Source organism: Paramormyrops kingsleyae, chromosome 10 (genome assembly GCF_048594095.1).
Source record: "Paramormyrops kingsleyae isolate MSU_618 chromosome 10, PKINGS_0.4, whole genome shotgun sequence".
Classification (NCBI taxonomy): Eukaryota; Metazoa; Chordata; class Actinopteri; order Osteoglossiformes; family Mormyridae; genus Paramormyrops; species Paramormyrops kingsleyae.
The window spans coordinates 12850881-12862881 of record NC_132806.1 but is presented as its reverse complement, the minus strand read 5'-3'; the positions used below and the strand labels follow the sequence as shown (position 1 = coordinate 12862881).

General features: G+C 51.7%; 1 protein-coding gene across 3 annotated transcripts in view; it reads left to right on the top strand.

The window, feature by feature from the left end:
• diaph2 (diaphanous-related formin 2) overlaps nt 1-12001 on the top strand; it is a 277431-nt gene that overhangs the window by 224687 nt on the left and 40743 nt on the right. For all 3 annotated transcript variants that reach the window (XM_072717314.1, XM_072717315.1, XM_072717316.1), the window contains one exon: nt 6624-6788. In XM_072717314.1, coding sequence (XP_072573415.1) covers nt 6624-6788 — 165 coding nt within the window. The remainder of the gene's footprint in view (nt 1-6623; nt 6789-12001) is intronic.

The window sequence follows — 12001 nt, the reverse complement described above, 5'->3', positions numbered from 1 at the left end:
TTGAGGGTGCGTCTTCACAGTTGGAGCTTTGTGGGTGCGTCTTCACAGTTGGGGCTTTGTGGGTGTGACTTTGAGGGTGGGGCTTTGTGGGTGAGCCTTTATAGGTGCGTCTTCACAGTTGGAGCTTTGTGGGTGAGCCTTTATAGGTGCGTCTTCACAGTTGGGGCTTTGTGGGTGAGCCTTTATGGGTGCGTCTTCACAGGTAGGACTTCGTGGGCAAGGCTTTGTGGATGAGCCTTTATAGGTGCGTCTTCACAGTTGGGTCTTCACAGGTAGGACTTCATGGGCAAGACTTTGTGGAAGGGGCTTGGTGGGCTGGTCCATATCTTCCACGGAATAGTACAGAACGTATACAGGCTGTTCCTAGCAGTACAGCTGTAGATGTTGTTTTCTTGCCACTCTGATGCTTTTACCAGAGCAGCAGGCCATTTTTTAACCCATTTACCAAGCGCACTGTTTTTTTCCTCAATGACCCAACCTTGCTCAAGGGTACAACAGAACAGCCCTAACAGGCTTTGTTTGTCTGCTTTAGCCCCCTGCTACCTGCGTAATTTTTTTTTTTTTTAAATTAAGAACGTTGTGCTTATGTTACTGGGGTCATCTGCTTTAATACTTGAGGGTGTTTGACGGAGAACGCCCTTGAATGTCCTCTGTCGGTATCAGAGCCACCCCGATTCTCCAGGCCTGACCACTAACATGGAATTTGTGGGCGGGTCCTTCCTCCAGATGACATCCACAGGGCAGCCCTCTCTACAGGAAGTGGGATTTTAAACGTCGCAGACACATGGGACAGAATGCACTGGGTGTTTCATCATCTTCTTCACTGCGGCTTCCAGGATTCCGGCAGCTTCCATAATCTCCGAGCGGTTTTGTCTCGCGGCCTGCCTGCTTGCCTGCCTGCTTGCCTGCCTGCCTCCCTTGCTGCTGTTATTGTTGTTGTTTTTTGTCATTTTTTGCTTCTTTTTTTTTTTTAAGCACTTCACATGTCATGCGGAGGTGATCGGCAGACGGGACAGCCAGGAGGTCTGGTCCCACGCTTCTCTGTTCGCCTGACAGCGTGAGCACGTCGTCCGGATATATTTAGACGCGCCGCAGAATTGTTGACACTGACATGAGCGAAATTCCGACTTGTGCTGCACCGAGGAGTCAAAAGCAGATTAAACCCAGGAGTTGACCTAGTTTGGAAGCCCTGGCTCTCGGCGTCAATTGTCTGCGTCACGCAGCCGTATGGGTAAATTATAGACAGCCCCTTAGTAGTCTTAAGCCTGATTTACCTGATCGAGGCTTCCGCGAAAACATGGTACGTGTGTGACATGCAGCCTCACTATTCGGGGATCACCGCTGCGGAACCAGCAGGTTTTAGCGTCAAGTGGCTTAGCCGGTGAGATCGGGGGTAGATACCACCACCCTAGTTTTCAGAATGAGGCTCGATTCTGTGCACTTTCCAGCTTAGAAAGTAGCTTCCTAAACGTCTGTGTGCGTGTGAGCAGGGTTTTAAGGCCGAGGTGTCTGTGTACCGCTGAGAGTGGTAAAGCCTCTGCGAGGGGCTTTACCATGTAAGACATCGCTGATATATATATGGACTTTAAGCATTTATAGAGCCAGTTTCCCCTGACCTGAATCGAGGTTGGGGGGAATCTGCAGGCTGACCTCTGGGAGGCGCTGGCTAGTCCTGGGGGATGAGCAGTTTGGGGAAAAGTGTGATGGTGACATTCTGATGTGACCCTGACACGGATTTCATTAAAGCCAAACCTCCATTTGCATATGTGGGGGGAGGGGTTGCTTTTAGAAGAGCATTGAAAAAAATCCATGGCAGGTTTTATGGTTACGGTTAAAGACAGTGGGAGAGTGCCCCCCCCCTCCCACCAAACACCTCCAACCTGTGACAAGATGCTTATTTATTTATCAAAAAAAGCATGTTCTGTTTTTGCCTCGACTCCGGAACTACGCAGGCACCACGCTCTGAAATTAGACATCAGCCGACAGGCCGACAGATGAGGGGGGGGGGGGGGGGGGGGAGGTGGTTGAGGGGAGGCAGAGGGAGGGGGGTAAATAAATAAACAGAGTGACAGGCAGATAAAGGGACTGACGTGTTCATAGAGTTGGGTTGACAGATGGTTCTACATGAAAATGCTGATGAAAGACTGCAGGAACAGCAAGGGCTTGGGGACAGAGAAGCTCCTCTGGGGGAGAGTGGGGGACAGCGGGAGGGACGCCCAGGGTCTCCCCCCCTCCTCATCCTGGCCTTCTTTCTATCTGCATGGGGGGTCTCTTCTGGAGGGGCCCAGCGTGAAATGCAGGATGTGCTCGCTCCATAACGCACTTCAGTCTACGCCCAACAAGTTGTAAACATCTGTCTCGGCAGTTCTCCTCCACAGATGTGCTGTAGCGAGAATCTGGGGGGTGGGGATGGACACGGGTGGGGGGGGGGGGCGTTTGAATTAACTTAGGTCTACCAGGTTAACTGGAGCAGGTTCAGTAAGGCCGCTGAAAGGTCCAACAGCGTGACCCTTCTGGGATTTGAACTGGAAACCTTCAGGGTTATTCACTGTCTTTCAGTAGAATGCCAGCTGCAGTGCCATCTGGTGGTCCTGCATGTGGTAAAGCGGGGTGTCCGGTTTGGGTGCCGCGCTGCTGCGCCTCTCAAGGCAGCCCTGGACGGAGCCAATTTCACCAACACGCGCTAAGCGGCTTGCCCCTCCGCAGGTGGGCCACCCCCTGGCTCGGCAGCAGAGAAGTTCTGGGGTGGGGGGCAAGGGGATGGGGTTACCTAGCTTCAGCTAGTTTCTTCATTAGGTGGACATTATATTACAAACAGATATGGTGTGGGTGCCACTGCTCGTCACTCATTAGACGCCAAGCACTCCCAAACCCTGCCCCCCCCCCCCCCCCCCAGCTCCAGCAGACGACTGGAGACCTACATCTCCATAAATCTCCTTAAAGCTCCACTAAAGAAACTCGCCGAGATCATTTTATCTTCAACTTGATTGCCAGATAATTATCAGTTAATTATTTAGAGCCTTAAATTAATTTGCTAAAAATAGTCACCGTGTCTCCTTGTCTCCGATGGAGATGGTTCCATTACTTCTATGCACTTCCACCCGCCCCCCCGCATGACGTCCCCCCCCCCACTAGATATTCACATTCCATCTTTTATTTTTATTTACTTGCCCATTTAAAGACCACAATAAGTGGCTTGTCAGTGGTGGCCAGCCCAGATCCTTTCTGGGTGTGAATGGCCAAGATCCGGGCCCCCCAGGCAGGAATTCCATCCCCCCCCCCCCCACCTTGACCACAGGAAGTCCTCTTCCCGCTTTATTTTCCTGACACTTCATTAAGCTGAAGTCACTCCGAACAGAGTCCACAGTAAAAGGTCCTTTAATGAATTTCTGTGGCTCAAGAAATCAAGCTGACCCCCCAGGCCTTACCTACGCTGTTGTTACGGTGGGAGGCTGTGGATGGAGCCGTTCCCCATCATGGCGGCGGGTGGGTGGCGGGGGATCGATTTTCATGCTCCTCGAACAAGGCCAGCTGTCTGGGCCCGTCGCCTTGCCTTAATTTGCCTCTTTTTCTCTTTTTACGACCCCTTCAGGAAGCACGTGAACAGCTGGTGGGGGCGTACACGTGTGCAATTGGACAGTCTTCCTGGGTGTGGTCTCTCTGACCCCTCGGGGGGAGGGGGAGGCTAATTAGGGTAATGAAAGTGGTTGGCCCTGCTTGCCGCCACACTGTCCAACATCGATCACGTTTGTATGAGTGCTTAAAGTGCTTTGTTGGGTTTGACTGTGGGTCCCCAGAAGTCTTCGGGTCCCCACTGATGTTTGACAGTTTGTCCTGTGAAGACAGCCTGCCTTCCTAGTCCACCCCCAATATGCTGGGACCGGCTCTGAAGGTGGACCACCTGCACCAAGGTACCAATTTAGGAAGATGTCCCTGAGAAACTTCTAAAGAGATGTTATCTCTCTGGCTTTTATTTCCCCGCTCGCTGGTGCCTCCCCGCGACTCCTAGCCATCTACCTGTGTATGTGTGTTTACTCGCTCTCCCGGAGAGCCCATGGAGGCTTCCTGTTCATAGGGACCCTCTACAGTCATTTCCATTTCATTAGTGGCGAGATACAATCAGTAGATCCAATTGTGTAACTCAAATAATCACCGCGCAGTTTGTCTGAGGCGATAAACTTAATTACAATCAGGTGAGAGCGCACTGAGCCGTGCCGTCAGGGGGGGGTGGGGGGGGGGTAATGCGGCAGCCTCCTGCAGCACACGCCGGGGTGCGTCTCAGACACCAGCGCAGTGCGCTAGTGACCTCGCTGCACAGAGGTCGTCATGGCAATGGGAGAAGCGAGCCTGGACCGCAGCTCCGGCCCACGTACGCTAACGATTAGCTGCCTTAGCGTGAGGTTCCTGTCATGACCCGCTGGCCCATTCCTGGTCTCAGTCCTGCCATCCTGGTCTCAGTCCTGCCATCCGCTGGGAGCATCAGCTTTTTCCTTGCGCCATGTCCCCCCACGTAAGCGACGCTGTTCCGGGGAAGCCGGCAGTTAAAAACCGGCCTCTGCATGAGCCTCTCCGCGCTGTTCGATTTATTTATCATCCGTTAGACTTTTCCGAAGGCACGGAGACTCGCTTTTTTTTTCCAAGGATCGTTATTTTTGTCAACGCTCAGAAAGATCCTTGAGATTTTAATCGGAGCGCGTGCTGAAGGCTCCGTACGCCACCCGCGCTCCCACGGCGTGCCGGGGAATTTAATTTGGTAAAGTTCAGACCGCTGCCTCAGCGTGGCTGTCTCCCTCGCTGCCGACACGCCACACTTGTGTACACACTGCTAACTTCCAAAGGGGCCAATTTGAACTCCGAGAGCGCTCTCTTGTTTCTGCAATTTTCATTCGCCTCTGTGCGGGGGCTGGTGGTGGGGGGGGGTATCTCTCGAGGTTAATTGAATAATTAGATGAGATGATGTAAGGCCGTAAGCCTGGTAGCAAACTGCCTGACATCTGTCCCTGGCGCTGGCGGTGTGGATAAAGACGTTTCTCCCGGCCTATCAGGCTGCCTCCGAGCGCCGAGCTCTGAGCGTGAGACGTACCGTGACATAGCCAGTGTGTTGGATGCCAGATCCCTTTAACATGTCTCTCTCCATGTGCCCCCCCCATATGATTGCATCCCATGTTATTTATACTAGGCTAAACAGAGGCCTACAGAATTTGATATTTAGAGGTTAGCTAAAAGCACCCCCCCCCCCCCCAAAAAAAAAGGAACAGGCTGCCAGCCCAGAGATGCACTAGATGGGAGGTAAAAGTCTTTGGAAATGGGTTAGGAGAGATGCATCCGGTTGCTCTTCTGTCTGTACTGAGAGCCGAACGCCACTTTAATACGTTTTCCATGCACAAAGGTAGACAAGCGTCCGTTTCTGAAGTGCCTTCTCCAATTCTCCATACTTCCCACTTATGTCTGTGCATTTCTTCAACCTGCCTGTGGATGGCACCGCTGATCAGCATTCCATGCGTGCACCGATGGGTATTCACGTGCAGAAATTCACCTTGCATGCCTGGGATTCGAACCCATAACCATATGCAGTGCTGGATTGCCAGGCAGAACAGTAGTGCTGCCTTGGGCCGGGGATGGGGGGGCATCTCTTCTGTAAATGACACACAGACCCCCCTCTATCAGATTTCAGGAAAATCCCAACCGGGACAAACAACCGGACAATGAATGCAATCAGCTGTTGCAGCGGCCTCTGGTTCTGGCCCTCCCCAGCGAAACGCATTTCCATTCCCTGCCGGCTGTCGCCGTTGGAGAGATGAGCCATTGAAATGCCATATTAGTTCTGCTGACCTTTTGTGTTTGGAAGTAGAGCCATTTTAGGCTTGCGGTCCGCAGGCCTGATGTCGAAAGCACAACTCTGGAATGGCTTCTGTTTTTTTTTGCCGTTTGCTCGCTGAGCCGCGTGTTCTATCACTGGGGTGAAGTCACAGTAATGGTGAGGATGTGTAATACTGGTGAGCGAGTCCCATATGGAGCTGCCTCCATCTGCCCTCTGGGATTCTCTCCTGTTGTTGGTCCTCTAAAACAGATATAGCATTGGTGTTATTTTGTATTCATAATGTCATGTATGTAATATGATTATTCTAAATACATAATATGATGAGAAAAAAGATTTCTAGCTCTCTACAGGGGCAGTGGTAGCCTAATGGTTAGGAAAGTATGCTTGTCGTTGAAAGGTTGTTGGTTTGAATCCCTGATCAGCAAGGTACCCCTGAGGTACTCTGAGCATGGCACTCTGCCCCCACGCCCTGCTCCCGGGGTGTTAATTAGCTGCCCACTAATATACCACATAGAGGTTAAATGCAGTGGACACATTTCCTTTTTACGTGCTGTGGTGTATGAACAATGATAATTAATGATCTAAAAACAAGATTAAAAAGTTGACTCTTCAGCTCCAAAGAGACAGGCCTTGAGGTGACTCTGCTTTTGGTTGATTCAGATCCCACAGACTATCTGGTCGTTGTCATGTTTACAGTCCTTGGCTGAACCGGATGCCGCCTTTAACATTAAAAGATGAAACTGAGTTGAAGTTTGCCTTGGTGCCAGTGTCTGAAGGTATTTCCTTAACGGACATCGCCCACGGCTTCTGCAAACAGGCGCGAGAGCAGTATGAGAAGCTGTCCACCATGCACAAGATCATGCTGAAGCTTTACGAGGATCTGGGCAGCTACTTCGCCTTCGACGCACATTCTGTCAGCATCGAGGACTTCTTCGGGGACCTGGCCAACTTCCGCACCCTCTTTCTGGTGAGTTCCTGGGCGAGTTCTCTCCCTAGCACCCACGAGTGAGCGAGGCCGGCAGCACCGTCGCAACCTGGAAAAGAGGCACCTTGGATGAAAGGAACCATTTCTGGATAAAACTGCAGGATTTGGCTTGTCTGAAAGCGCTGTTCCCAAATCTCACAGAGGGACTTTAATTACCTGCATTTAGCTGTAAGATCAATGTGACACTTCTCCTGTTATTTATATGCTTATAGTTCTGCTGTCTGCATTTATGTCTGGTCTCCTGTGGGGTTCTGCATCTGCCTTCAGAATAGCGGGTACTCTCGGGGATTCCTCGTCCTCGTGAAAGCCAGAGCAGTCCACGCATTTCTGGCCAGCGGTTCCTCCATCGGGAGATAAACGTCTCTGTTGTCTGTCTATCGCTCAGAAGTCTTGTGTTTTTTCTTACTTTAGGAGAGTTGAGATGTGTTTGAGAAAATGAACGCAAATCCCTGTTTCAGTAAGTGTTATCGACATTATTATTTTTAATAGTTTCATGACTCAGGGTGACATTTGGCACAGTGGACTGAAATGTCTGTCAGTTGGTTAGTTGTACATGGTTTGATGCAAATGGATTAGGCCGTATAATACTGAACGCCTGATCCTCATTATTAAAATGTGCAAAAAATATGAAATCGTACAGGTTGTCCGTAGTATTCAGTGTCCGTTACCGAATCCAGTCTGGAGATGGGTCGGTGGGAGGGGCTGGTCTGGTGTTTTGGCCTGGTTCCTTTTCAAACCGGTGTTATTTTGGTACGCTATGAAGGGACAGATAGCGCAGTGCTAGTTTCTATGTTGCCATGGGAGATGGGGTGAGGGGAGGACTCCCCCCACCGTCCCATATCCGGCGGGGGGCCGGCGTCTCCGAGCACGAGTCCCATATTGCGTCTGTGGGCCTCGAATTAACTCATTTCATCAAGGTCAGTGGCGAAATTTTTTTTGACAGGCATTGCGAGCCGATCGAAGAGCAAGATTATAGCGCAGATGAAGCCAGCGTAAAGTGAGCTCGGAGCTCGATGTATAATGCATCAGCAAGCTTGCGAGCTCTGTGGCTGATGAAAGGGACTCTGGGTACTCTTTATGCTTTAAACACGGTTTCATTAGTGCGGTGTGGCACCACATACGTCAGCCTCGCAAACGGCGCCTCTAGGATGCACCGTCAAAGTGCTAACGAGGGCTTGGGCTTCTGCACATTAGGGAAGCACTGCAGGCTGGGAATGCATACTGGGATCCGCAGGGTCAGACTCACAGGAATGCACACTGGGATCTGCAGTGTCAGACTCACAGAAATACACACTGGGATCCGCAGTGTCAGACTCACAGGAATACACACTGGGATCCGCAGGGTCAGACTCACAGGAATACACATCGGGATCTGCACTGTCAGACTCACAGGAATACACACCGGGATCTGCGAGGTCAGACTCATGGGAATGCAGACTGGGATCTGTTGGTTAGAAAAGTAGCTGTTTTAAGTGGGTCATTGATTCGCATTCCTTAGTGTGACCCCTGTCTGTAATGGAATGTTTCTCCATAAATATTTAGCTTTTTTTTTTTAAAAGTGTTTTTTAAGCAGTACCTGTACTGGTACAGGCCTCGTGGGATAATCGGGAATTCCCTCTGGCACGATGGCAGATCCTCGGAGTGATGCTGGTACTAGGAGTTCAGCTTCAGCTCTGCCTGGGATGGCTCTGCAGCAGATGTGTACACTGCGTCACATTTTCTTAATGCAAAATGCCTGCTTAACACATCCGATTTGATTTAATATTCTGCCACCAGTTGCTTATTTTGTAAACCGTGACCTCATGATGGGTGGGGACGAGGGGGGGACCTTTTGGTTGATTTCTTGACACACAAATGGCCGATATTCAGGTCCAGAATTCCCAGCCAGAGCCATTTACAGAGCAGAACTGTTTTTTTTTTTTGATAAAATGCCAAAGTTCTCCTGGCAATCGATTTTGACCCAGAACGACCTCTCAGCAATGAGGCCGAGCTGTGTGGGGGTGTGCGTTTGGAAAAACAAAAGCGGGTTTGGGCGATAGCTAGCCGAGAGAAATGCTGGGAGCCTGCAAAGTTTGATCTTAAACGAAGGTTGTAGCGAGAGGAAGAAGAGCTGCAGCGTGCTTCAGAACAAAGGGGCGGTCCAGCCCACAGGAACCAGCCTCTTAAACATTTATTTGTGCTTTTTTTCCTCTCACTCTTCCTCCACTATCTCTGACTTCCCTCTGAGCGCCAAAAAAATTAAATGTGTCAGAGCGATGACATGATGTCCAGAAAGTGCTCCGAAGTCTTCAAAACCCATTAAAGTGAACGGCAAGGTCTCCCCCGCCTCAATCCCCCACTCTCCCCCAGTCAGAGCCGCATCTGAAAATGAACTTTCATTTCCCTGATCAAAGTGCGTGGATCTCAGCTCGGCGCCCCCCAGAGGAGCTGCCATTGGTCGGGCATGAAAGCGGTCTCTACAAAGATGCATTTGCTGCAGAGAATCGAACCTCGTTATGAATAAGTAATGACTGAGTTTAGCGCCGAGGCCGGAATCGGCCGGAAAACGAGGCCGAGTGCTAACGAGCTCGCCGAGTGGCCCTCTCTGGCATGGCCACGCCCATCCAACTGCCCACAACGCGACACATGATTGACGTTCCAGGGAATGCGCTCCGGCACGTGCTGCTCCGAGTGGCTCTGAAGTGGCTCTGTGTCTGTCCTGTTCCATGTGTTTGTTTGTGTGCGTGTGTGTCTGGGTGTGTGTGTGTCTGTGTGTACATGCGCGTGTGTGTATGTGTGTGTGTGTGCAGCCCCCATCCCTGAGAGACAGGCCAACATGGGGGTGGGGGGGTGCAGAGGACCTGTCTGCTGCAGAAATATATCACTCTGCTTGCTGTCCGGATCGCCCTTCGCTGCCTTAATGCCCCCGTCTTGTGAAAGCCTGAGCTGGCTGTAAAGGGAAGAGAACATTCTGGCGTCCTGTAGCACGGCTGACAGGAAGATGCCTCTCCGATGCTTGTCATTGGCCCATGGAGTCTCCAGTGGCGAGGAGCTCCGCAGCACGCCTTTTCCTGACAACGCCCCGGCCAAATGCGCCGTCAGGCAGTCCGTAAAGAGACAGGCGGGCGGCCACGGGCCCCGCCCCAGTCACCACCTGGCTGCGGCTGGCTCCTGCTGCATGACATTAACCGCAGTTTCCTGTGAAGGCATCACTTGTGGTGTGTTTCTCTATGTGGAGAGGGGTGGTGGAGCCGTGTGTGTGATTAGGGCTATGTAATCCTGACCAGGGGGGCTGGGTGCTGGGGGGCTGCTCTCAGTATTAATGAGTTATCAGCATGCCACAGATGGGGGCAAACTAACGTCCCCCTAGTTAATTGAGTGCAGTTCAAGTAAGACGATCAAGGTGGGAGAGGGAAGGAGCTTTGTGGGGTGGGGGGGGGTGTTTAATAAGGATGCTAATGTCCAGGGGCCATTCTGGGGTCGTTTTTGCCCCATGCTGCCAGTGGCTGCCGCTGGCGCTGTAGCTGCTAGTTATTAGTCGTGCTCCCATTACTGCCCGGTGCCGCTGCCTCTCCCAGCTCCTCCTCGCTGATACCGACGCCGGTACCGTCAGCCGTCCTCGGCATCACCGCCGCTGTCACTCCCGGCAACTCCGCGCCTGTCACCTGCGCCCGTGCGTGACAGCTGCCTCCTCGGCTGCCGTGATGCCCGCGTTTGACAGGAATCTGACTTGGCAACGGGGGGGGAGGAGAAATAGGACGACTTAAAATAAACACCGGCACCAGTCAGTAAATGCCAGGAATGTTGCATATCACCGTTTTCGTCATTTAAATTCAGCGAAGCCCCGCAAACCCGCAGTGCGTTGGGGAGGCCAGAACCTAATAACCTGATGACTGGATGCTCAGTCCAAGTTTATGCCGAAGCTGATTAGACGGCGCCATTGTAAATATTGAGAATGCAGTGCGATTTTGTCCTCGGATAATGGAGTCCCTGATGGCCTGACTGTACGGCTGTCGCCCTTAAAATGATCTGCGCATGTCCGGCTCGGTTCCGAAGACCCAGCGGGGTCCTAAAGCCCCCAGGATCGGCATGCGGGGGCCGAGGACGAATACAGATGGCTTTACGCCATCTAGACCCAAGGCAGCGAGGCTCCCTAACGAGGGGGGGAGGGAGGGGGTAAGACGGTGCAAGTCCCCCGACTCACTTGCATGCCAGTACCAAGGATTTAAAGCTGAAGGGGGTTCCAGCTGGCAGCCAGTGGACAGGGGTGAGGCGTGAGCGTTTAAGGAGGTCAGAAGCAGCTCCCACAGTAGAGATGGAGAGAGAGACGATGGCGTTTGCCAGGATTCCAGCTAGGAGCCATAATTTAACAAATTAAGAAGTATAAATATAATTACTTGAACAAAGAACATTAAAATGTTAAATTAAAAAATTCTGTTAAATTCCTCATATGCCCTCCAAAATTCTATGCTTCCGCTCTGTATACACATTTTGTTGTACTTGTTTTTGTTTTTTAATTAAAAGAAAAAATAAACGATTCTTAAAATGTATCGAGTAAGGGGGCCTAATTAGCGGGAAGCGGTCAGGTGTCCTCTCACTGCTTATCCCGTGCCGGACAGTGTTGTTGACATACCTGTATGACCATGGCTAATTAAAGCTTTTGCGAAATGTCGCACCGGCTTGGGCTTTCCGGAGCCTTCTGGAGATTCGCTCTTTTTGACATATTGCTTTTGGGCTCCGGAGAGTTCCGCATTTCAAATCTGCGAGCTCCCTCTGCACGCCCCGCCTCTCGCTAAAACCTTGTTTGTTGTTGCGCCGGCGGTGGTAGTGATTACAGGAGCAGCAGCGTCAAAATGCACCTTAAGCTCCTCTGATGCTCCCGTCTGCCCCCCCCCCCACACACACCCTCCCCCCACGGCTTCTGGAGAAGCGTGGCTCTGCATTAGCACACAGCACGGTCGCCTGGCGTGAGAGTGAGGATGATGCCATCGGAGCAGGTGGGGTGGGGGGGGGGGAATTATTTTAGTGATGTCAGCATGGATTGGGCGGGGGCCTGGGCTGGCTGATGAGATGGCTATGCCCGGCATTCCATTAGGCCTTATATTTAGGCAGTTTTGGCGTGCTATTTTATTTGGATACACCGGGCATGTGCCGGACCTCGTGGCATCATCAGACCGAGTTCCCAGTGAGCATCTGTGTCGGGACGCTCCAGTTTC